Source organism: Corticium candelabrum, chromosome 17, assembly GCF_963422355.1.
Source record: "Corticium candelabrum chromosome 17, ooCorCand1.1, whole genome shotgun sequence".
NCBI classification, from domain to species: Eukaryota; Metazoa; Porifera; class Homoscleromorpha; order Homosclerophorida; family Plakinidae; genus Corticium; species Corticium candelabrum.
The window spans coordinates 5,156,993-5,182,277 of NC_085101.1; the positions used below are offsets into that span (position 1 = coordinate 5,156,993).

At 39.3% G+C, this 25,285-nt stretch overlaps 4 protein-coding genes across 7 annotated transcripts in view; 1 reads left to right on the plus strand and 3 right to left on the minus strand.

Moving 5' to 3' along the window:
• The window catches only part of LOC134192895 (ankyrin-3-like), a 10,189-nt gene extending 1,027 nt beyond the window's left edge, over positions 1 to 9,162 (minus strand). The window contains exons 1-19 of the mRNA XM_062661649.1: positions 9,038 to 9,162; positions 8,444 to 8,482; positions 8,252 to 8,385; positions 7,990 to 8,192; positions 7,698 to 7,815; positions 7,185 to 7,255; positions 5,544 to 5,933; positions 4,203 to 4,417; positions 3,561 to 3,821; positions 2,856 to 2,894; positions 2,646 to 2,779; positions 2,369 to 2,571; positions 2,096 to 2,213; positions 1,440 to 1,589; positions 1,096 to 1,270; positions 931 to 1,020; positions 785 to 862; positions 524 to 591; positions 1 to 452 (exon numbers count right to left, since the gene is read on the minus strand). The exon at positions 1 to 452 is cut by the window's left edge and continues 110 nt beyond it. Of these exons, the coding sequence (XP_062517633.1) occupies positions 1 to 452; positions 524 to 591; positions 785 to 862; positions 931 to 1,020; positions 1,096 to 1,270; positions 1,440 to 1,589; positions 2,096 to 2,213; positions 2,369 to 2,571; positions 2,646 to 2,779; positions 2,856 to 2,894; positions 3,561 to 3,821; positions 4,203 to 4,417; positions 5,544 to 5,933; positions 7,185 to 7,255; positions 7,698 to 7,815; positions 7,990 to 8,192; positions 8,252 to 8,385; positions 8,444 to 8,482; positions 9,038 to 9,095 (2,996 nt within the window). The 5' untranslated portion in view covers positions 9,096 to 9,162. The remainder of the gene's footprint in view (positions 453 to 523; positions 592 to 784; positions 863 to 930; positions 1,021 to 1,095; positions 1,271 to 1,439; positions 1,590 to 2,095; positions 2,214 to 2,368; positions 2,572 to 2,645; positions 2,780 to 2,855; positions 2,895 to 3,560; positions 3,822 to 4,202; positions 4,418 to 5,543; positions 5,934 to 7,184; positions 7,256 to 7,697; positions 7,816 to 7,989; positions 8,193 to 8,251; positions 8,386 to 8,443; positions 8,483 to 9,037) is intronic.
• A 1,409-nt stretch (positions 9,163 to 10,571) lies between these two features.
• On the minus strand, positions 10,572 to 11,024 carry LOC134192896 (26S proteasome non-ATPase regulatory subunit 10-like). Its single transcript, XM_062661650.1, has one exon. The coding sequence runs from the start codon at positions 11,022 to 11,024 to the stop codon at positions 10,572 to 10,574; it is 453 nt and encodes a 150-aa protein (XP_062517634.1).
• Positions 11,025 to 12,172: 1,148 nt separating this feature from the next.
• On the plus strand, positions 12,173 to 14,173 carry LOC134193155 (uncharacterized). The gene has a single exon (XM_062661957.1). It carries the CDS (start codon positions 12,482 to 12,484, stop codon positions 13,823 to 13,825), a length of 1,344 nt encoding a protein of 447 aa, XP_062517941.1. The 5' UTR covers positions 12,173 to 12,481; the 3' UTR covers positions 13,826 to 14,173.
• A 450-nt stretch (positions 14,174 to 14,623) lies between these two features.
• LOC134193319 (uncharacterized) lies at positions 14,624 to 24,962 on the minus strand. Of its 4 annotated transcripts, none has more exons than XM_062662149.1 (14): positions 24,911 to 24,962; positions 23,825 to 24,039; positions 22,681 to 22,941; positions 22,107 to 22,145; positions 21,915 to 22,048; positions 21,654 to 21,856; positions 21,338 to 21,479; positions 20,038 to 20,187; positions 18,490 to 18,664; positions 18,343 to 18,432; positions 18,208 to 18,285; positions 16,439 to 17,128; positions 15,784 to 16,374; positions 14,624 to 15,722 (listed from the first exon to the last, which is right to left on the minus strand). In XM_062662149.1, the coding sequence occupies exons 1-14, from the start codon at positions 24,922 to 24,924 to the stop codon at positions 14,893 to 14,895; spliced, it is 3,612 nt and encodes a 1,203-aa protein (XP_062518133.1). In that variant the 5' UTR covers positions 24,925 to 24,962; the 3' UTR covers positions 14,624 to 14,892. The 4 variants fall into 4 exon arrangements, with proteins under 4 accessions (XP_062518133.1, XP_062518131.1, XP_062518132.1 ...); XM_062662147.1 differs by lacking the exon at positions 24,911 to 24,962 and adding an exon at positions 24,283 to 24,746 and having other exon boundaries at positions 21,362 to 21,479; XM_062662148.1 differs by lacking the exon at positions 24,911 to 24,962 and adding an exon at positions 24,283 to 24,746 and having other exon boundaries at positions 16,439 to 17,101.
• Positions 24,963 to 25,285: the final 323 nt, after the last annotated feature.

The following is a 25,285-nucleotide window of genomic DNA, read 5'->3' on the forward strand; positions in this document are numbered from 1 at the left end:
TTACTACAATGTTGGTTATATCGTTGAAGGTTTTCTTTATCTTCCCGTAGAGATGCAATGATTTGTTCCTGCCTTACCAACTGTTGATGAACAGTCTCATTCTCTTGTCTCAACACAGTCAAATCTTGTTGCCTTTGACCCAGTTCACATTGACAGTCAATTTTCTCTTGCTTTAGGCCATCAATTTCTTTCTGTTTTTGATCAATTACCTGTTGAAAACTTTCTTGAATTTCATTATTCTGAATTGTTAAAATCTGAATCTTATTTGAGAGTTCATCAATCTCTGTAATTGTTTGATCAAAAGTTTGTTTTGCTTCATCTCTTTCACGTCGACTTGCAGCTATTGTGCAATAGAGTTGCTTGCGTTCCTTCTCAAAGTCACCAATTTGAACCTTCAATTCATACTTTTCTTGTCTTAGTATCTCATTTTGAGCTATCAATTGGCAAAATTCCTGCCCAGATATCAGAAGTTCATCTGTTTTACAAAGACATACTACACTGTACTGTGATATGTAGTAAGTACCTTTGAATTGGAGATATTGGGAACAACCTCTCGATGTCTTGGAGTTAGAGTTGTAGCTGTAGGCTCATCTAAATGTTCACAAACTGAATCAGTTTGTGTTTCATGTTGTCACAAGTACAATCACACAGACAAACAAGCAATCAACAAATAACAACTAAACACATTGACTAAACACATTGACTCACAAACAGATCGATTCCAGATACATAAATAAAGACAAACATAATTAAAACTTGCAACTCAAAAACAGCAATCACACACCAGTAGAAATCGTCGTTTCTTTCATCTGTGTACTCTGACCACAAAGCAAAGGCCTTGTGTCTGCCTCTAACATTACTTCTGTTAGATAAGAACAAAAATGCAACAACTAAAATGCCAACTTATCACAGCTTCTAAAACATGTAGACCTTCAATTTGTCTCCGTAATGTAGGAGAATCAATTAGATCCAATGGAGAGTTTCCATGAACATCTCTCTGCCATATGTCAGCACCTTGTGCTTTAATTAATTAATCACAAAAAAAGAAACATCAGCAACTATAATATGCATATGGTACAATAACATCACACTCACCAGCAAGCAACAAACAAATGTCAACACTGTTGTCCTTGGCTGCTCTGTAAAATGGTGTAATATGTTTGGAACTACAAATCACATCCAGTCTTGCACCAGAAGCCACTAACAACTGACAAATTTCCAATGACTTGGCAATCACAGCTAGATAAAGAGCAGTGTAGCCCTTGTTTGGCTAATAAAACAAACAAACAAACAAACATGTTCAACATCATATAAAACAACACAAACATATGCAGCATAACTGACAGAATTAAACTAAACAAGTCAGAGTGTGTGCTGACATTGTCTTTGTAGGTAACTATAAATCTGTTTAAAGTAAACAATCTGACTGGTCGTCTTACCTCTTGAACATTAACTTCAGCTCCAAAATTCAGTAGAGACTGCACAGCATCCACGCATCCACTGTTTGCTGCATACATGAGTGCTGTCCACCTGTCGTCATCTGGCATGTTCACCGTGTCTTGAGCAAATTCCAACAAACAGCGAATACACTAAACAACAGAAACAAAATTCAGTTAATTAATAAACACTAATTTGGGTAAGCTCCAACAGCATCAACCTTCTAATACATAAAGCAATGCATCCTCCAATGTGTGTGTGTGTGTGTGTGTGTGTGTGTGTGTGTGTGTGTGTGTGTGTGTGTGTGTGTGTGTGTGTGTGTGTGTGTGTGTGTGTGTGTGTGTGTGTGTGTATTAAGATCTATAACACCAGTACCTGTACAGTAATTATCAACTCAATCAATTAATAAAGAATGTTCAAATTGCAATCATTTCATAATTTTCACACACAATTTCTGGACTAAGTAATGCAACACTTGCCACACTGTTGTCAACAGTTTACACTATAATCAACCATACAACTTTGTTCTTGTTTTAGTAAGATACTCAAAATCGTTTTGAAATTATTACTATATCTAAAACGATTGCTTTCTATAATGCGTCTTGAAATTGTGCTACGATCGTTAAATGTTTCTCTGGTTTAAATAAAATTAAGTTACCTGCACTGTCTCTGACTTTGAGCATGCAATGTGTAATGGCAAAAGACCTCGACTATTGCCTTGGCGAGGATCAGCTCCAGCATCAAGAAGACAGCGAATGTGATCCATAAGACCAGCTCTACATACAACAACAGAAAAATCGTCATATTTAATCAATTTCTGATTCAACCATCAACTATAATATATTACTTCATCTGTCCGCCCGTCCAGTTAATAAGACAACAGTTACACACTACTATCCTTATACCAACATATGATATAGCTTCCTCCTACCTTGCCGCCATAAAAAGTGCTGTTTCTCCCAATGAATTCCTGATATTCAGCTGAACACGATTGCTTATCAAAAATATCAATATTCGTAATGTGTCTGCTTGTCTGTTTTGCCTTTTGCAAGTAAAATGCAATGGAGTATTGTCATCCACTGTTTGAATGTTCAAATTAGCACCTTTCTGTTGAAGAAATTTAACAGCATCCAACTGACACAAACCAAATAGTTATTAAAACTAAAGCAGAAGCAACATAGCTACCATACAAGTGTACATGCACTAACTCGATAATGAATGATTGCTACATGTATAATAGTATAGCCTTTGGCTTGCAAGTTCACATCTGGAAGATTTTCTAACAGTTGCTTCAGCTGATCAAAGTGTCCTCCATTAAGTTGTTTAAACACGGTTGTAACCACTAGTCAAACATCAAACATCAACAACACAACACAATTAACTTAACACCTCGATCATCATATAGGTAAATGGCAAACATTGAATCCTCTCTTTTGATTTTTGATGTGCAGATTCAGCTAAAAGTAAGAAATATAAACAATACAAAACATGAAACCGGCATGCATACACACCAGCAACAAAAGAACAAAATCTGTGCCACAAATTATAGTTTAAAAATTACAGTTTAATTAATAAGGAATCAAACGGCCCAAAATAGTTGCATATGCATTATGTAACTGAACTGTTGCTTTTAGACTAGCATACTCTCCAATTAAACCAGCAGCATAATCCTAAACCTAATAAATGCACATGCAACACCCGCCCGCCCGCCACCCGCCCGCCCGCCCGCCGCCCGCCCGCCCGCCCGCCGCCCGCCCGCCGCCCGCCCGCCCGCCCGCCGCCCGCCCGCCCGCCCGCCCGCCGCCCGCCCGCCCGCCCGCCCGCCGCCCGCCCGCCGCCCGCCCGCCCGCCCGCCCGCCCGCCCGCCGCCCGCCCGCCCGCCCGCCGCCCGCCCGCCCGCCCGCCGCCCGCCCGCCCGCCCGCCCGCCCACACACACACACACACACACACACACACACACACACACACACACACACACACACACACACACACACGCACACACACACACGCACACGCACACACACACACACACACACACACACACACACACACACACACACACACACACACAGCAGTCAACAGTAATATAGAGTCTCATCTGTTGCAGTTTCAATGATCAAACCTTCCATTTTCTCTGCCATTTCAGGATGAAATTCATTAGCATAGTCGAGAGCTGTCATTCCTTTTGCATCAGGAAGATCAATGTCTGCCCCATGTTTCACCAGTAGAACACAAACAGGCCATGTTTTATTGATTACTGCACGATGGAGAGCTGTAGTTTTCTCTTGTGGCTCAACTTTGTTCACATCAGCTCGACCATCTAGAAGGATCTGAACGATGCTGATATCTTTATTATCAGCAGCCAACCACAACGGAAATCGACCTACAAGACATAACAACCAAACGAAAGTGATGTCACAGCACAATGACATAAACTAGATAATACGTACATTAGCAACAGATAACTAAGCAAGTAAATCGTTAAGTTCGCAAGTAAATCATTAATTTATAAGTAAAATGTATTCCCATATTGTATGTACTATTCTTGTTACAAACGCATTTCACTCCAATCACAGACAGTACAACTATGTGCACACAATTTTCAACATGTTACATTGTATCAAATCCTTAAAACTCATTTTGCTGTCTAAATTAATCAGTACAAACATTACAAGGACTGGTAACTTTAATAATGAGCAATACATTTATTTACAGTAGTGTGCTAGTTACAGTACACTTTATACAGTATTCTTGTCTTTCTCACCATAAGCATTTTCTTTGTTCACATCAGCTCCAGCATGAACAAGATAACGTACAGTTTGTTCTCTTTCCTTAGACTCACTACTCACTGCTAATAAGAGTGGAGTATTGTGCTCATAATTCATCACATTCATGTCATCAACATAGGGAATGACAAGTCGTGTTATACTTGCGTGACCAACAGCATCGTGCAGAGCAATATTGTTATCACGATCACGTCTAGAAAACAAAATACATGATTTGTTCAATTGCATGTTTATGCTACAAAATAAGACAATCTTTACCGTATTTTAATTACAGTAACATTAAATATCATATTCAATAAGCAGTTGATGGCTTTTTAAAATACTAATATCATGTGGTTACTGAATTTCTCCTCTCAACTCTGTCACTTTTTTAGTAAGCTGTGTTTACACCAATCACTTCACTAATGGTTGTTATATCTTAGTGCGGTTAGAACTCTGTTAGTAGCATATGAGAATATAATGTCAAGGTAACTTGTACTGTTTTTTTGTTGTACTCAGCTACCATGAAAGCTCTAATTCAGCTCCCATTCTAGGTTAGATTAGAATGTTAAGATTAGAATGTTAATATTAGAATTATTTTTGTAGGTTCTGAAAGAGTCGCCTTTCAGACACCTAATTTAATTTTTAGGACACCTAGTAAGAGCCTGTTTGGTTCACAACCTCTGCTATACTGTTAGGTAGTAGTAGTATAGGTACAGGTGGTTTGAGGAGCCAGTTCAATAGTCAGTAAAGTATTGAATGCCATCAGATATCTGATATTGCTTGTACCGTTGATGCTGCTAGTACCATTATTGATTGATGAACTGCTATCTATCTCACAAAATTTACACAATGTCTAATGTGTCACTTAATTAACAAAAAATAATAGCTCTATTTGTTTAGGCGCCTTCTCAACTGAATTCCAAGCGCCTTGGGGAACAAATTTATCTATAGATGAGGTGCTTTTCATCACCTAAGCTTCCAATAAAATTAAAACGCCGTTTACTACGTACTCATGGTTATAAGTATTAGTTATTACATGGGTAGCTGGTGTTTACGGCATTGACCCGCGGCATCACGGGATTATCAACGAGATAATTGACCGAGCCGGAGGCGAGGTGCAATTATTGAGGTGATAAGCCCTCTTAGGCCGAGGTGTCGATAATGCCATAAACGCCACATACCCAAGTAATTAATTTATTGTATGGGCGTGGTCGGATACAAGCTACCATGTAAGAACTAATACATAAGCATTAGTGATTAGCAACACTCTAGCGCCAAACTATAAGTAATATATAATCATCCATCGCTAAGTCCGGTGCAAATATACACAGCCTTACATTTCCCCATCTGCACCATTGCTGAGCAAAACGTGCACACATTGACGCAATCCAGAACGACAGGCGAGCACTAGAGCCGTGCAACCATTCACATCTTGTTGATTCACTTCCGCTCCGGCAGCAATCAGCAACTGTACAATATTTGCTCTCTTTGCATCCTCCATCTTGTCATCACAATGTACGATGCAATGCAAAGGAGTCCAGAAGGTGGTTCGATTCCTAGCGACAAGAACACGAGCTTGAAGAAGATAATCAACAATCTCTTCGTTTCCTGCCAGGCAAAACCAGTGGAGAAGAGACGTGCCATCGTCATCTACTCGTTTGATGTCAACTTTCTCTTTTTTAACCGTCTTCCTGAACTCTGATAAGGTCCTGGTCGACACTAGGCAACTAGAAAATAAATTCGTTCTTTTTCCCTGAACTAACTTGATCATTGTTTGTGCCATGACTACAACTGAGCAACCAAAAACGGAAATAAATATGACACTGGCGATCAAGTGACTCTCTGTAACGTAGTGCGTCCGTGTTCCAGGCGTACACGCTGAGAAGTGTTTATTACAATCAACACACGACACTACGTCTGTAGAGTACATGCTAAATGGGTTACGCCACATCCCGTTTTCTTTATGAAAAAAACAACAGAAAAAAAACGAAAAAAAACAAACAAACAATCTACCATATGCATGCTACGTGTCTATTTACCGCACACGTAGTCTCTTAGATACTTTGGTTTCGTTACTGTTCTGCCAAATCGTGTGGTTGATGTTACAGTGTCCTCGCCAGTACCGTCAAAATGACAGTTGGAAGAGAGAAAGGACGTTTGGAGTGGGGAAAACAGCTGGGACAGAATTGGAAAGCCTTAGCATGCATAGCGTGGGATCACGGATCAAAAGACAGTGGTGGTCTTGATGGTTCCAAAGTTGCTACGGAGCAATACATGTTCTCGTGTCAGACATGGTAATCATAGGGAGTGCATGATCTGAATTCCTGTTGACCTTTCACACAAGAACTGCTAATGAGTGACTGTGGTTGCAGCAGGTGTTCTACTAATTACTGTTTATCTTCAATCTCATCTTTTCTACTGTTACTCTTTTAGGTCAGCTTATAATTCCAGTTTTAATTAAGTCAACTTGACATTGTAATAATCTACACTGTGTTATCTGACTGTCTGTCTGTCTGTCTGTCTGTGTGTCTGTGTTATGTTGCATTTGATTCTAATACAACTAGAGCAAAGATGAAGTAAGTTTAGGATGTTGTTACCAAATATGTCAACATCAAACATTTGATGACGTCATTAATGACGTCATATTTAAAGATGTCATATTGACGGTTGGCAAAAAATCCTGCCTAGAACGCTGTGTTACATTCTCTCTTGCTTGTTCTCTTCCTGATTCTTTTTGCCTGTGCTTGTGGTGGTACTGTCTTCTTTGTAACAGGTGTAGCGATAGATGTTTGTTTCCTCTGACTTGGCTATGGTATCACCTCGACTGGGGGGGGGGTCATACATACCTGCTGAAGGCTTGAATTCCTCCTTGGTCTTTCGTAGCTGCACTCTGTTTCTTCTATAGGTAGTTCTCCAGGGGTGATAACCAAATATGATCTATTTGGTAGCACTTTTTCTATTTTGGCTGGTTTCCAAACTGTGTCTCTACCAGTTGGTTGAATTCCAATACCAATTTTCCCTTAGTGAGCTGATTGGTGTGAACATGTGGCTAACAAACAATGTAGTGCATTGTGACGTTTAGTGTAGAATTACATTTAGTGTAGACCAATGAAACGTTGCTTCAACGTCAAAAATGCAGGGCCAATGAGTTGCAATAGCTTCTAGATAACTATGAAGACATTCTGCTTGGATTTGCCACTATATTGTTTGAATTCTTGACTAATGACTATATCCCTTACAACAAACCTGCATCATCAAGCCTATGTTGCACATAAGTCATTACAGTCCCTAAAAATTAAGTTGCCCCTTGTGTCTACAGATGATCAAACAATGCAGTAAATAGTATCTATAATAATGTGTTAGATTCTCCAGAAAGATATCACCCTATAGTTCTCTAGCAAGATGACAGACTACAGAAGTGAGAGAATACTCAAAGAGATACAGCGTAGATACATAATTAATTAAAGTTTCTAGTTTAAACTCCATGTCACCTTCACTGTCTCTGGCCTTGAGCATGCAATGTGTAATGGCAAAAGACCTCGCTTGTTGCGTTGGTGAGGATCAGCTCCAGCATCAAGAAGACAATAAACATGATCAGAAAGACCAGCTCTAGAATAGAAAGAAATTGACAAACACACTAGTTTAGTGGATTTCTGATTCATTCATCAGCTATAATATTCACTTCCTCTGTCTGTCTACTTGTAGCCTCGTACCAGACCCTCGCACTGTCATAGTATGAGGCTACTCTTAATTAAGCAACAAAAACACATGATTGATCCCTACCCTGCTGCCAGGAAAAGTGCTGTTTCTCCACATGAATTCTTAATATCCAGTTGAACCTGACTAGTTACCAGAAATCTAAGTATTCGTAATGTGTCTTGTTGTTTGTCTGGCCATTGGCAAGTTAAATGTAATGGAGTATTGCCATCAAATGTTTGAACACTCAAATTAGCTCCCTTCTGTTGAAGCAACACAGTGGCATCAAACTAAAACAAAACAAAAACTCACAACCAAAGCAGAAGCAACAGTTAATTAATAAACAAACTCGATAATGAACAACTGCCATGTGTATGAGATTACAGCCTTTGGCTTGTAAGTTCACATCTGGAAGATTTTCTAATAACTGCTCCACATGATCAAAATGTCCTCCAGCAAGTTGTTCAAACAAAGCTTCTAGCACTGATCAAACATCAAACATCAACAACAACAAACTCAACACATCATGTGCATGGCAAACCTGAAGTACTCGCCTTTGATTTCTGTTCTGCAGATTCAGCTAAAAGAAGAAAGAAAAACAATACAGAAAACATCACAATGCAAACACATTTGCACAGAGAAAACATGATTTTGTCATTAAAATGACACCAAACTTATCTAAGTAAACAGAATTAACTATATAGTTTCAGCTACAAGCCATACAAAATAAGACTCTAAAAGTAACTCTCATTACTTTAACAATTAAACTATTTTAGAGGTGTTATGAACTTTGCAGTCATGTGAAATGACAGTCACTTTGTATAATATTAGATAGATGTTACAAGTAGTGCACTTAAAAGGAAAATTCCATCTAAATTTGTGGTTTAGACAATATTTTCATTGTAATTTTCAGAAGACTCATAACGAGACCTTGAATTAGTGTAAACCATGACAACAAATCCTATAGCCAATTCCTGCCTTATTTCAAAAATTTCACACACACAGACATACATTTATCCATATACTAAAAAATACATCGAACAGTACTAATACTTAAATAGATAGTATCTAGATATATCATTAGCTCATAACTTAATGTAATAAAATTTCATCTGTTGTAGTTTACTGTACAAACCTTTCATCTGCTCTGCCATTTCAGGATGAAATTTCTTTGCATAGTCAAGAGCTGTCATTCCTTTTGCATCAGGAAGATCAATGTCTGCCCCATGTCTCACCAGTAGAACACAAACAGGCCATGTTTTATTGATTACTGCACGATGGAGAGCTGTACTTTTCTCTTGTGGCTCAACTTTGTTCACATCAGCTCGACCATCTAGAAGAATCTGAACGATGCTCGTATCCTTATGTTTAGCAGCCAACCACAAAGGAAATTGACCTATAAACATAGCAACAAAGTGATAATAATAAATTTAAGTGCATACTCTAGTGCAGGTAGATGATACATCCACAAGCAAACATTAACCTAACTGGTAAGTAAGTTGACTGGTAAATTCTCTTAGGCGTACACACTATTCTCCTAAAAAACTCTTCCCTCCAATCACCGTAACTACATAACCACAATTTCAACATGTTATATTGAATCCAAATGGCATACAGTGATACTACTATGAGAAAAATTGTTGATGTTAAAGTGAACGTCAACATTGACGTTGGCGTCTCATATTGACGTTGACGTTGACTTGTTCACAATATTTGCACGAAGTGACACACAGATCAGATGGTCCAAAGCTCGAGTTCAGCGCACTCAACATACATGAATACTGCTAGTATATGTGACTCTTCTGTTGCCATTTCTATTGCATCGTAGATGCAAGAGAGTTCGAAGGAGACAAAAGTGGATTAGAAAATATTTTAGTGACGTCAGCAGCAAGAACAATTTCATGTGCATTTTCTGTCAGTCTTAAGTCTTTCTAATCATTCGGCCAGATTTGCCAATAACACGTGTAGTTCCTCACTTATTCCACCAGCGCTTCATCCACTGCTGAGTACTTCCGGTTGTTGATGCTAAAATAGAACTTAGTTTAATTGCAGTATAAATGTCAACGTCATGATGCTGGCATGTTCACAATATTGACGTTGACGTTGGTGTCAGATGTTGATGTTGACGTGAATGTCAGTGTCAACAAATATGTGAACTAAGCTTTATAAAGTTTTAGTCAATTTTGGCTACAACTAATTAGCATGAGTTTCTCACCAGAAGCATCTTCCTTGTTCACATCAGCTCCAGAATTGAACAAGATAACGTATGGTCTGCTCTCTTTCCTTAGACTCACTACACACTGCTAATAAGAGTGGAGTTTTGTGCTCATTATTTACAACATCCACGTTATCAACATAGGAGAGAAGAAGTCGTGTTGTAGTAGAATGACAAAGAGCATCATGCAGAGCAGTATTGCCCTCAAACCACATCTAGAATAAACAAAAGAAAAATACAATTGATACACAACATTTTAACTGTTTACATAATGCAACCCAAGCAAAATGTTAACTTTCCCACTAATCAAGTTAATCATTCAATAATATGACTACCGACTAAGCAATAGACCAGCATAACTGGTAGTTTACCAAGTTATCAAAACTATCACTTGCTTATAATTTATTTCTAATAATTGATTTGCACTAAAATTTCTCCTCCCAACTCTGTCACTTTACTTTTCAGCATCTGCTCTATTGCTAAGTAAATAGTAGACACACTCATACAATCCAAAACGACAGGCGAGCTTTAAAGCTGTCCAACCATTCACATCTTGTTGATCCACTTCTACTCCAGCAGCAACCAGCGACAGTATAATATTCTCTCTCTTTGTATCCTCCATCTTGTCATTGCAATCGACTGTACAATGTAATGGAATCTGGTGATTGGTTTTGTTTGTAGTGATTGGTACGCCCACTTGAAGAAGATAATCAACAATATCTTGCCTTCCTGACGAGCAATACCAGTGGAGAAGAGATGTGTTGTCGTCATTTACTCGTTTGATGTCAACTTTCTCCTTTTTGATCGCTTTCTTGAAATCTGATAGTGACTGGATCAACATCAAACGGTTAATACTCTGCGAAGGATCACTGGAAAAGGATGAGATGCTGCCGGAGCTCACTGCCATCCTTTCTTTCTGCTGGATTTCAATATGCTGTTAGTGCATGCGCAAACATCTTGTGTGATTACGTCATCCTCTGAACTAATTAATTGTACAATATATTTATTTTAATTAATGAAAAATCTGTCTGCGTGCTAATTTGTCACAAATAAAATAATTTGTAATTAAATCATTTAGTTAGCTAATGTAGAGTGTTCTTACTGAATGATGTACATGTAGGTACAGAATATCTCGAAAACTCATTGAACGAGAAAGAATCTAGAGTCTTTTCACATCTAGACCGCATTCAAACCACTTTGCAGCAGATGTGAATTGGATGAGCTTTCAACGCATACAGTATTTCTAATCAGCCTGGTTCACAATATTGACGCCGACATGACGCCAGGCTATTAGCAGCGTCAAAAACCGGAAGTTGTCAGCGTCTATGTAACCACGTGAGCATTTTTAGCGAATCAGCAGAGCTGTAAGCATCCCGGATCTACAAATGAGAGAAACGTAATTGACGCCGCAAGAGAAACAGCAAGAGAAGGATCATCATCGGAATAGTTGTCCATGATTAGACAAGCGTGCGCGATCTGACTCGAGACTCCAGACCAACCTTGACGGGCAACCTCTAGACGTCTCAAGATATTGTGATCATGAATAGGACGACGCTGACGTCAGCGTCACGACACCGAGTTGACGACGACGTTGGCGTTGAATATTGTGAACCAGGCTAAAATTTTACACTAAAAAGCACGTCATAAGCACGCCTACCCTTGTAACGTGCGTTAATTGCCGAGCGTAGCGAGGCTTCTAATCCGGGTCGCACTACAGAAAGGGGCGTAGTCCTATATGGCAGCTCTCGGTATATAGGGCGACCAGTTCCTCGTAAAGATAAAGTCTGTCTCAGAATTAAAGTCATAACGGGTTTGGGGGAGTAACTTGGGAGTGGCTGAGGAAACCCTGCACCTTGTAAGGACCATATGCAATGTTGTTGCAACAATCAATTATAGATCCAGTTAGCCTCAGTTTACTATCCCCTCCAGGTAAACTAACACAGGTACTAGATAAGTAAGTGTTCCCTGTACGTACCCACAACATCCAAATCTTTTAGCTACAGTAGCTTGGCTACAAGAAGTTCTTCAGTAGATGTATGTGGTGTGCAACTTGGGAGGGCCTGCCTAATTAGCGGACATCTGTCCTTTGCAGCTGTGTAAAAACAATTGCAACGCATTTTCTTTTACGCGGCTGGTTGGAACTCAATAAGCCCCATAACTGTTACAGTCCAAGTTCTAACTTAGTAGTCTGCAGTCAATCAGAACTCAGATGCATTTTCAGAAGCAAAATGATAACAGTATCCAAACCGGAAACAGACTGTGTAGTGCAGGTGACGTAACAAGTTTATAGCAGTCACCAGAGATTCCATTTGGAGGTCCCACGCATTGCCTATAAAAAACCCAGCAATTTCTATCTATTTTCCAATGGCAACACAATCAGGAAGACATATAAGAAGTATAGAAAAGTCAATTGTGCTTTCCGTGAGAGATTTCTTTGTGAAAGAAAAGGAGGATGGCCCCATCCTTCTGGACAAACCGATCCAGAGAGTAGCAGAAGCAACAGGGATGCACCAGAGAACAATCTACAGAATCTGCAGAGAACATAGAGATAAGGAACATATTGAAAGTCCAAGGAAGAGAGGGAGAAAAGAACACAGTGGACCAGTTAGAGAGTACACAGACAATTTTCAAGAGGCTGTAATCAGGAGAAGAATTCATAAATTCTACACTGACAAAGTCTTCCCCACATTAACACTACTCCATGCTGCTCTAGTAGAAGAAGAGGAGTTTCCATATTCAAGGGCAAGTTTGCATAGGATCATTAGCAGAATGGGCTTTCGACATAAAACTATGAACAGAAAAAAATGTTTATACGAACAGCACCGCATTGTGGCCTCACGAGCCCAATACCTGAAAGAAATCAAACGATTTCGATCAGAAGGTAGGCCTATTATCTACCTTGATGAAACATGGCTAAATCAGCACCATACAGTGACAAAATGCTGGACAGACTATGACGGGAAAGGTGGCCTCAAGATTCCTAGTGGTAAAGGAAAACGACTCATAATCCTTCATGCAGGTTGTGAGCAAGGGTGGATTGATGGAGCTGAACTGATTTTTGTTGGCAAAAGAGACTCAGGCGATTATCACAACGAAATGAATATTTTACATTTCATGGAGTGGTTTAGAGAGAAGCTGTTACCAAACTGTCCACCTCGATCTGTGATTGTGTTGGATAATGCCAAGTACCACAACGCAGTTGTTGAAAAAATACCAACCAAGTCAAGCAGAAAACAGGATATGTTAGACTGGCTTGCAAAGCATAAAATTCGTCATGAAAAGAAGATGTTAAAAGCTGAACTATATTTCTTAATTTGGGCAACCAATCCTGTTTCTGTATACCAAACAGACGTCTTTGCACAAGAAAAGGGACACTGCTGTTTGCGTCTCCCTGTTGGTCACTGTGAACTAAATCCTATAGAGCTCGCATGGGCACAAGTCAAAGGTTATGCAGCTAGAAAGAATACAGGGATCAGTGGTTTTACTATGGAGAACATCTTGCAACTTGCCAGAGAAGGAATGCTGGAAGTCACACCAGATCGATGGGCTGGCTGTGTGGAACATGTACGAGAAAAGGTGGAGAAACACTATTGGGAAGTAGACGGACTGAGGGACGACCTAGTTGAGCGAATGGTAATAGAAGTAGGCCATGGCGACACCTCGAGCTCTGAGTCTGAAGTAACTGTTAGCGATACAGAAAGTGACTAACTGTTGACCTTTGGTATTGTACAGGGTGTAGCAACAGCAGGTAGCTAATTTATATGTCCATTAGAGTATCAACTTCAGTCTCAATTACAGTCTTTATCTTAAAGAGTTGAAACTAATTTGGCAAGCTATGCATTTAGAGAACGTTGATTGACATAACTCCACCCTCTATCTCATTATATTTCTAAAGTGTGCTGTATCTCCTCTCTAATACACCCTATCAACAACACGTTGCCATAATTGAATAAAGGGAATCAAGAGCTATGCAATGATGCCCGTATCAATCCCGTATCTTCCAAAGTGGCCCCTCAGCTGCCCATTTTCGGTTGTGACTTTAATGCTGGGACAGACTTTAGTTCTCTATCTTTGGTTACAGCGCGTACATTTATGCAATAGAGAGGGAACGTAGATAGACCTGCGTGGGTAGGCGTGGTACCGCGTGCAGCCACCAATGTGCAGCCAATGCGCGTATAGCAGTAGGTGTGAAAACGCCCATTGTGGAGTGGAGTGTGAAAAGACCTTCACAGTCAGAAAGTAGCTTAATTAATTAATGCTATCCTTATTGGCGAGCGAAGCGAGCATAACCCTCTCTTGTGACGTCAATTGAGGTCGAGATATATTTTATGGCGAGCGAAGCGAGCCTCTCTCTTGTCATGTCAATTGAGGTCGAGATATATTATATTTATATATTTATTGGCGAGCGAAGCGAGCCTCTCTCTTGTCATGTCAATTGAGCTCGAGATAAATTGGTTTGTGCAGTGTCTGTAGATGTAGATCTAGAGTTAGAGAAAAAGTCTCAATATTGACGCAACCTGTAAAAATAGTACACAAATTATTATACAGTCTGACAGTAAACTGCAAACATGACATAAGTACCACCATCTCAGTCTCTCTAGCATAAAACCCATGGTATAAACAATAACAATGTGACATACAAAACCACCAATACAAACCTATCAATACAAACCTATCAATACAAACCCACCAATCCATAACTATTTGGATAATAAATTCAAACTAACATAAAAAACACAATGTTTGCTGTCCAATTTAACACACAAAGACAGACTTCACATCCAAGGTTTATCCACAAGTTCAAGTTTCTGTGAACCACTTCGAATGCCCTTTACCATCCGCTTGGGAGGTGATGCCTTGTATGATCTATCCTCCTTTGCTGAAAGTAACATTTTCAATGCCACTTCTGACTTGATTCGTTCTTGAGGATTATGAGGTAACAATTTTGAAGTGACTGCAAGCAAACGAGGATGAGAAAGACGACTGAGCTGTTCTTCTCGTTCATCTGGATCTGCTCCAAGTCCAGTAAACAATTCTAGCAAAGTGACTCCAAGACTGTAGATGTCAGCCTGCACAGAGTTGTGTACAGGATTTCCACCTGATTCAACCATTCGCTCTGGTGCAATGTATGGTCGACTGAGCTGACCAACCGATACAGAGGTAGAAGTAGCAAGACGTGGTGCACCCAGATCACCAATCTTAGCTTCCATGGTCAGTGTAACCAAAACATTAGACGGTCGAATGTCTCCATGTAGTGTAGTGCCAGGCATGCCATGCAGATACATCAACCCACAAACACAACCTGCTGCTAAATCTACCTTTTCTCTCATTGTGAGGTAGCGTTTCACTTCATTGGCTGCATCGATCACATTCTCCAATGAACCTTCCATGAGTTCCATGACAAGACGAAGTGGAAAGTCAAGTGTGAATGTAGCCCCACATGTGGCAACCACATTAGGATGACAAACTTGAGCGCATATAGAGACTTCGCGTCGAATTATTTTGATCATGCGTTCACGCACCAACACATCCAGATCAGAACGAAGATGTTCATGAAAAGTTTTAACTGCAACATCAACTCCCTGCCACCTGCCCATTCGCACTTCTACAGATCAGACAAACTTAAGACAAATCACAAACATACGCAGTATTCATAGAATCCTAACCTCCATATGCTCCTCCACCAAGTCGAAGCTTAGTGACTTCCAACTCTTCTTCAGAAATATTCCGGCAAATCTCCTGACATTCAAGCTTTCTCTGAGCTTGCCCTAATGCCCTACTACAATGTTGGTTACGTCGTTGAAGATCTTCTTTATCTTCCTGTAGAGATGCAGTGAGTCGCTCTTGCCTTACCAACTGTTGGCAAACAGTCTCATTCTCTTGTCTCAAGCCAATCAAATCTTGTTGTCTTTGACCCAGTTCACGTTGAAGGTCACTTTTCTCTTGCTTTAAACCATCAATTTCTTTCTGTTTTTGATCCATTGTCTGTTGATAGTCTTCTTGAACTTGTTTGTTCTCAACTGTTAAAGCCTTAACCATATCTGAAAGTTCATCAACTTCTGCTATCTCTTCATCACGATTTCGTTTTGCTTCATTTCGTTTACGTCGACTGTCAGCAATTGTGCAATACAGTTGTTTGCGTTCAGTCTTAAAGTTGAAGTTCTCAATTTGATGTTTCCATTGACTCTCTTCTTGTCTTAATGTTTCAACTTGAGCTAATAATTGACTATTTTCCTGTCTGAGCCTCACAAGTTCATCTGTTTTTAGAAAGACAGACACTACACGTACTGTTGGGTAATACTAACAAAATATACTCTGTACCTGTGTATGTTGCTTTTCCCTTGACATTGCTGTCCTGTTGGCTCTCATTAGTATCATGCGACTGCATGACTGGAGTAACATGCGCTACCTCACTTGTAATACAATTTAACATTGCTTCTGCTTGTGTTTTCTGATCTTGTGGTAGTTGTCCCAACACATTTTCTCGATTACGTGTAATGTCACTGTTACCTGATTGAGATGGTTTCTTCTGTCGATGTCTTCCAGTGTCCTTTTGATGTGCAATGCTTGTCATGTGTTGCTGCCCATGTGACTGCATAGCTGGAATAGTCTGTGCTGCTGCAATCTGTGACAGATTGTTTGGCTGTTGAATGACCGGTTGCCTCTGATCTAACCCATGATACATTCTTCCATTTAAAGCTGCTGCCTCAGATGGTTGATGAAGATTTCCTAGATTGTCAATTACTTGTGAGCCTCTCACTGGTGCCTCTTCCAGATGTAGCATTTGATGTGAAGCATCATCTAGCCTTGGTCTGGAAACGTTGGCAATGACTTTTTGATGGCTTGAAGTTGGAGCTGTAGATGTGGGCTTGTCTAAACTGTTCACGAAAAGACATGGTCTTGTGTGAATGTTGTCAGGAGTAAGATCATCATCAGTTGAGTGTGCAGGTACATGTACATCAGCTTCAACTCGAACTACAAATCCTGGCAATATCGGATCATTTAATCCTTCTACAACAAAAATGTGATCTACAAATAATGACATGCACATGCATACATCAACTAAATTGACATTCATATATAACTGCCAGAAAAACAAAACCCAACAAAACAACATTTAAAACCACCAATGGAGAAACACAGACGACATACATGCGCACGCACACGCACACACACACACCTACATCGCAGAAGTTTCGATCAAAAAGAGCAGTCATTTGCTTGTGACAGGTCAATATTCAATGATACCACGTCTTGTTGTATGGTATCAACCCACCTATCTTTTGGACCATGCTGAGAACATTTCATATTATGTAACTTGCTTCTCAGCAACAACTTTTGTGGACAAGAGACGTTCATCCGTTCTAAGTGACCAAGCCACTGTAATCTTTGATGTTGAATTTGACGTTCAATTGGTCCTTCCTTGGCAGATTTCAAATTGGTGGTATTTCTTATTTTGTTCAGTCTTATTACACCCAAGATGGATCTAATACAGTGCAGATGAAAAGTGGTCAGTCTTCCAATATCTACTTGAGTGATAGCCCAAGTCTCACAACCATACACTAAAACTGGCATCACTAGTGATCTAAAGACTCGCACTTTTGTGTTCTTGCTAAATCCTCGGTTTGTGAATTGTGAAAACTCCTGCTAGCTTTCTGAATATGTTCAACTACCTCTACGTGACAATAAAGCTCAACAGTAGTCTGTGTAGCATAGCGTAACATGTAACGTAGGGTAACTGAGCATTCAGCGTCAAATTGTCAACATAAAATATTCTGTTCCTTGACCTTCTGTGATGCTCTGTTCCTTGACTGTCAACTTCTATTTAATTCTAGCGTTGCCGTCTGAGTCAGCGTTCAATAGAAATTAAGCTCTTCACCACATGTAACAAGCGTTTCCAGTACGCACGCATGCACACGCATGAGCACACACACACACACACACACACACACACACACACACACACACACACACACACACATACAGATGAAGTGACCAATGCACACCAACTCATCACTACATAAACAAATAAGATGCATTAATAAGACAAAATCATGAAGAACATCTAAACCAAAACAGTAATCACATACCAGTAGAGATTGTTGCTCTTCCCTCTGAGGTTTGACCATGAATACGTGGTCTTGTCTGTGCCTTTAATCGTGATACTTCTGTTAGATAAGAACAACTAATGCAAACTTAACTTGCAGATTCTAAAACATGTAGACCTTCAATTTGTCTACGTAATCTGGGGGATTCGATTAGATCCAGTGGAGAGTTTCCATGAACATCTCTCTGCGATATGTCAGCACCTTGCGCTTTAATCACAAAACATACATCAGCAACTAAAGTAAATACAATAACATCACACTCACCAGCAAACAATATACAAATGTTAACATTGTTGTCCATGGCTGCTCTGTAAAATGGTGTAATATGTTTGGAACTACACATCACATCCAGTCTTGCACCAGAAGCCACCAACAACTGACAAATTTCCAATGACTTGGCAATCACAGCAAGATAAAGAGCAGTGTAGCCCTTGTTTGGCTAATAAAACAAACAAGTTCAACACCCTAAACCAACATACATCTAACTGTAATTTTGGTTGTCGTAATGAGGTGACTGACCCCAGAGCCGTCAGAGCCAAAACAAATCATGCACGTGCACATCTAGATTAGGCGTCTGTTCGCTCTGACTTTGGATATCTTGACAAAAATGAATAGAGACGCACTAGTGTACTTACAGGTCAGCCGAGCCGCTTCATCCGACAAACAGACGCTATCATGGACCATGCTGCAAAGTTCCCCTTCGCAAATTCTCGTCAAACGACAAATATCTGTATAGTGATTTTTGCAACAACACCGCAACTGCTCAGTCATGCACACCAAAAATTCAAGCTGTCAGACTGCACAACCACTATACAGAAACATGTGTAACAAGCAAAATGTTACAAGTCAGGTATAGCTGTACACATTTGCTCCCTAGATGCCTGGTTGTTGGTGGGGAAACATACATGTGCAAATGTAAACTATAGGCGTTGTTTCTATGTGCTAAACCCGTAAAGCAAACGACTAAACACTATGTACAGGACAAACGCCCGATGGCCGAATTCTTAATCTAGCAGCTACTAAAGAGGTGAAGCCTCATGATAACATCACATTCGTCTATTGGTCAGTAATGACACCACTTCTCGTCTATTGGTTGGAATAGCTTCATTTGCATCTGTGCTAATCGAATATAAATACAGTCGGTCGGTCGGTCACACCTTGAACGATTACTATACTCTTAACCCCGATATCTGAGCCTTGGGTAACTATACACAAGACAACATGCTTGCCAAATTGTCTCTAGATAATCTTAGAATCCATTTCCAAGATATTATCCTCAAACAGTCAATTTCATACAATGTCTCTAGTACTATTATTATTATGAGAGTACAGTGTACATGCAGCAACTCAACAAGGTAATTGAACAACATTTTCATTAAAAATCTCAATATACCATATTTCTTCAAATAGTGGCCGCAGCCTCTATTTCTAAGTCTCTACTTCACACCGTGACACGTTGGTACTTGAACGTCACATTTCTTCTGTTGACATAATTGAACACTTTGGAAGGTGCCAATTGCGGCAGGTTTAGCTGTAAACACCACGACTATATGCTATCATTCATAGATGAGTGCGCATAATAGAATGAGATTCACGAGAAAGCATCCAAAGCATGTGATATGGGGATGGCCAGTAACTTTGCAGACTAATTTAGTGCGGCCTCTATTTTCAAGTCTCTTCAGCTACGGCTTCTAAACGAGGGCGGCTTCTATTCGAGGGCGACCACTATCGAAGGAATACGGTACTGTACGTCATGGGTACAGCTGTAAGCAAGTAACATAAATCTCTCTCAATTTCACTGGTTGTCTGTACCTCTTGAATGTTGACCTCAGCTTCAAAAGCCAGTAAAGACTGCACAGTGTCTGCACATCCAGTCTTTGCTGCATACATGAGTGATGTCCATCCATCATAATCTGGAATGTTCACCGTGTCACGAGCAAACTCCAACAAATAGCGAATACACTAAACAACATAAACAAAGTTCAGTCAATAAACAATAGCTTGAGTAAATTCCAACCACCTAAACCATTGATATCTAATACACAAAAGCAATGAATCCACCACAAAAGCTTCAAACAAACAATACATAAACATACACTCCTCTAACAATAAAACACGTACAATACAGTAATGTCAACTCATTCAATGTACATTTTCAGTACATTAACAACCCTTAATGTTTACAAGTATCAAGATAGAAAACTATCTTGCAATCTTTCGTGGCAACAAATTACTCAAAACAAGAATAACTGAGTGCACCTCCTCAAGTATCACCCCATCTTCCATCTGGCTGTCATCACCAATGTTAGCTAAACTTTTACAATTTCACACCAATTTTCCCTTAGTAAGCTAATTGGTGTGAACACGTGGCTAACAAACAATGTAGTGCATTGTGACGTTTGTGTGTCAACCACCCTGCAAGAGTTATGCAAACGGGAATATAACAAGAGAAAAGAAGTGTGCTACCATAGAGTAACATCATCAACATGTTTTGTAATATCTACAATTGCTAAAGACTTCGTGTTGAGAAAAATGCATCTGTGATTAAGATTCCAAGTATTATGACGTCAGAACTAAAAAGAATTGATGCAAGTTCAAACAAAAAAAGAATGAATCTCTACACAGCTTGATAAATAAATTCAAGAGTTTCCTTTAAAGTAAAGATGTCACTATGAATTGGTTGTATCCAATGTGGCATTTATCAATGAAGAAAGGCGAGTTGCAAGAAAGTTTGATATAGTATAGAATTACATTTAGTGTAGACCAATGAAAATGTTGCTTCAACGTCAAAAATGCAAGGCCAATGAGTTGCAATAGCTTCTAGATAACTATGAAGACATTCTGCTTGGATTTGCCACTATATTGTTCAAATTCATGACTAATGACTATATCCCTTACAACAAACATGTGTCATCAAGCCTATGTTGCACATAAGTCATTACAGTCCCTAAAAATTAAGTTGCCCCTTGTGTCTACAGATGATCAAACAATGCAGTAAATAGTATCTATAATAATGTGTTAGATTCTCCAGCAAGATATCACCCTATAGTTCTCTAGCAAGATGACAGACTACAGAAGTGAGAGAATACTCAAAGAGATACAGTGTACATACATAATTAATTAAACTCCATGTCACCTTCACTGTCTCTGGCCTTGAGCATGCAATGTGTAATGGCAAAAGACCTCGCTTGTTGCATTGGTGAGGATCAGCTCCAGCATCAAGAAGACAATAAACATGATCAGAAAGACCAGCTCTAGAATAGAAAGAAATTGACAAACACACTAGTTTAGTGGATTTCTGATTCATTCATCAGCTATAATATTCACTTCCTCTGTCTGTCTACTTGTAGCCTCGTACCAGACCCTCGCACTGTCATAGTATGAGGCTACTCTTAATTAAGCAACAAAAACACATGATTGATCCCTACCCTGCTGCCAGAAAAAGTGCTGTTTCTCCAGATGAATTCTTAATATCCAGTTGAACCTGACTAGTTACCAGAAATCTCAGTATTCGTAATGTCTCTTGTTGTTCGTCTGGCCATTGGCAAGTTAAATGTAATGGAGTATTGCCATCAAATGTTTGAACACTCAAATTAGCTCCCTTCTGTTGAAGCAACACAGTGGCATCAAACTAAAACAAACAAAAACTCACAACCAAAGCAGACGCAACAGTTAATTACTAAACAAACTCGATAATGAACAACTGCCATGTGTATGAGATTACAGCCTTTGGCTTGTAAGTTCACATCTGGAAGATTTCCTAATAGCTGCTCCAGATGATCAAAATGTCCTCCAGCAAGTTGTTCAAACAAAGCTTCTAACACTGATCAAACATCAAACATCAACAACAACAAACTCAACACATCATGTGCATGGCAAACCTAAAGTACTCGCCTTTGATTTCTGTTCTGCAGATTCAGCTAAAAGAAGAAAGAAAAACAATACAGAAAACATCACAATGCAAACACATTTGCACAGAGAAAACATGATTTTGTCATTAAAATGACACTAAACTTATCTAAGTAAACAGAATTAACTATATAGTTTCAGCTACAAGCCATACAAAATAAGACTCTAAAAGTAACTCTCATTACTTTAACAATTAAACTATTCTAGAGGTGTTATGAACTTTGTAGTCATGTGAAATGACAGTCACTTTGTATAATTTTAGATAGATTTTACAAGTAGCACACTTAAAAGAAAAATTGCATCTAAATTATGGTTTAGACAATATTTTCATTGTGGTTGTTGTTTTCAGAAGACTCATAATGAGACCTTGAATTAGTGTAAACCCTGACAACAAAATCCTATAGCTAATTCCTATGCCTTATTTCAAAACTTTCACACACACAGACATACATTTATTCATATACTAAAAAATACATCGAACAGTACTAATACTTAAATAGATAGTACATAAATATATAATTAGCTCATAACTTTTACTGTACAAACCCTTCATTTGCTCTGCCATTTCAGGATGAAATTTCTTAGCATAGTCAAGAGCTGTCATTCCTTCTGCATCAGGAAGATCAACGTCTGCCCCATGTCTCACCAGTAGAACACAAACAGGCCATGCTTTATTGATTACTGCACGATGGAGAGCTGTAGTTTTCTCTTGTGGTTCCGCTTTGTTCACATCAGGTCGACCATCTAGAAGAATCTGAATGATGCTCGTATCCTTACGATTAGCAGCCAACCACAAAGGAAATTGACCTATACACATAGCAAAAAAGTGATAATAATAAATTTAAATGCATACTCTAGTGCAGGTAGATAATATGTCCACAAGCAAACATTAATCTAACTGGTATGTAAGTTGGCTGGTAAATTCTTTTATGTGTACATACTATTCTCTTTAATTAATTAATTAAGAAACACTTCCCTCCAATCACCGTATGACTACATAACCACAATTTCAGCATGCTATATTGAATCCATTAATTAAGTTAATGCCATACAGTAACACTACTATGAGAAAAATCTCTTATTAAGCCTGGTTCACAATACTGACATTGACTTGTTCACAATATTTGCACGAAGTGAGGCACAGATCAGATAGTCTGAAGCTCGAGTCCAGCGCACTCAACATACATGAATACTGCTAGTATACATGACTCTTCTGTTGCTATTTCTATTGCATCGTAGATGCAAGAGAGTTCAACAGCTCGAAGGAGACAAAAGTGGATTAGAAAATATTTTAGTGACGCCAGCAGCAAGGACAATTTCACGTGCATTTTCTTTCAGTCTTAAGTCTTTCTAATCATTCGACCAGATTTGCCAATAACACGGGTAGTTCCTCACATATTCCACTATCGCTTCATCCACTGCTGATCCCGGATGTATGCTTTTGATTGGTTGAAAATGATCATGTGCTTGTGTTTGACGTTGAGTACTTCCAGTTGTTGATGCTAAAATAGAACTTAGTTTAATTCCAGTATCAATGTCAACGTCACGACGCTGGCGTGTTCACAATATTGATGTTAACGTTGGTGTCAGATGTTGATGTTGACGTGAATGTCAGTGTCAACAAATGTGAACTAAGCTTTATAAAGTTTTAGTCAATTTTGGCTACAAGTAATTAGCATGAGTTTCTCACCAGAAGCATCTTCCTTGTTCACATCAGCTCCAGAATGAACAAGATAACTTACGGTCTGCTCTCTTTCCTTAGACTCACTACACACTGCTAATAAGAGTGAAGTTTTGTGCTCATAATTTACAACATCCACGTCATCAACATAGGAGATGAGAAGTCGTGTTGTAGTAGAATGACACACAGCATCATGCAGAGCAGTATTGCCCTCAAAATCACATCTAGAATAAACAAAAGAAAAATACAATTGATACACAACATTTTAACTGTTTACATAATGCAACCCAAGCAAAAAGTTAACTTTCCCACTAATCAAGTTAATCATTCAATAATATGACTACCGACTAAGCAATAGACCAGCATAACTGGTAGTTTACCAAGTTATCAAAACTATCACTTGGTTATAATTTATTTCTAATAATTGAATTGCTCTAAAATTTCTCCTCCCAACTCTGTCACCTTACTTTTCAGCATCTGCTCCATTGCTGAGTAAATAGTAGGCACACTCATACAATCCAGAACGACAGGCAAGCTTTAGAGCTGTCCAACCATTCACATCTTGTTGATCCACTTCTACTTCAGCAGCAACCAGCGACCGTACAATATTCGCTCTCTTTGTATCCTTCATCTTGTCATTGCAATCGACTGCACAATGTAATGGAGTCTGGTGATTGGTTTTGTTCGCAGTAATTGGTACGCCCACTTGAAGAAGATATTCAACAATATCTTGCCTTCCTGACGAGCAATACCAGTGGAGAAGAGACGTGTTGTCGTCATTTACTCGTTTGATGTCAACTTTCTCCTTTTTGATCGCTTTCTTGAACTCTGATAGTGACTTGATCAACATCAAACGGTTAATACTCTGCGAATGATCATCGGAAAAGGACGAGACGCTGCCGGAGCTCACTGCCATCTTTCTTTCTGCTGAATTTCAATATGCTGTTAACGCATGCGCAAACACCGTGTGTGGTAATCTGAACATTATATTTATTTTAATTAAATAATAAAAAACCTGTTTTGCGTGCTAGTTTGTAGGAAATAAAATAATTCGTAATTTAAATCATTTAGTTAGCTAATGTAGAGCGTTCTTACTGAATGATGTACATGTAGGTACAGAATATCTCGAAAACTCATTGAACGAGAACGAATTTAGGGTCTTTTCACATTTGAAGCGCATTCAAACCACATTCAATCCACTTTGCAGCAGATGTGAATTGGATGCGCTTTCAACGCATATGTACGTACAATATTTCACACTAAAAACGCACATCATAAACACGCCTACCCATGTAACGTGCGTTAATATCTATCTACTGCGTTTATCATGGCGGTCAGTTCCTCGTACATCTATGCGATAAGCAAAGGATAGAGAGGGAACGTAGATAGACGTGCGTAGGTAGGTGTGGTACCACGTGCAGCCACCAATGCGCATTGAATGCGGTGTAGCGGTCAATGTGTGTAGTAGGT

Bases quoted from the DNA above. Each gene is read 5' to 3' on its own strand.
- LOC134192896 (XM_062661650.1), bottom strand. From the start codon at position 11,024: ATGGCAGTGAGCTCCGGCAGCATCTCATCCTTTTCCAGTGATCCTTCG.
- LOC134193155 (XM_062661957.1), top strand. From the start codon at position 12,482: ATGGCAACACAATCAGGAAGACATATAAGAAGTATAGAAAAGTCAATT.
- LOC134193319 (XM_062662146.1), bottom strand. From the start codon at position 24,731: ATGGCAGTGAGCTCCGGCAGCGTCTCGTCCTTTTCCGATGATCATTCG. The intron at 22,146-22,680 runs GTTTGTACAGTA...TTCTTCTTTTAG, and splicing joins AATGGCAGAGCAAATGAAGG to CTGAATCTGCAGAACAGAAA. The intron at 21,480-21,653 runs GTAGGGATCAAT...TTTCTATTCTAG, and splicing joins GCACTTTTTCTGGCAGCAGG to AGCTGGTCTTTCTGATCATG.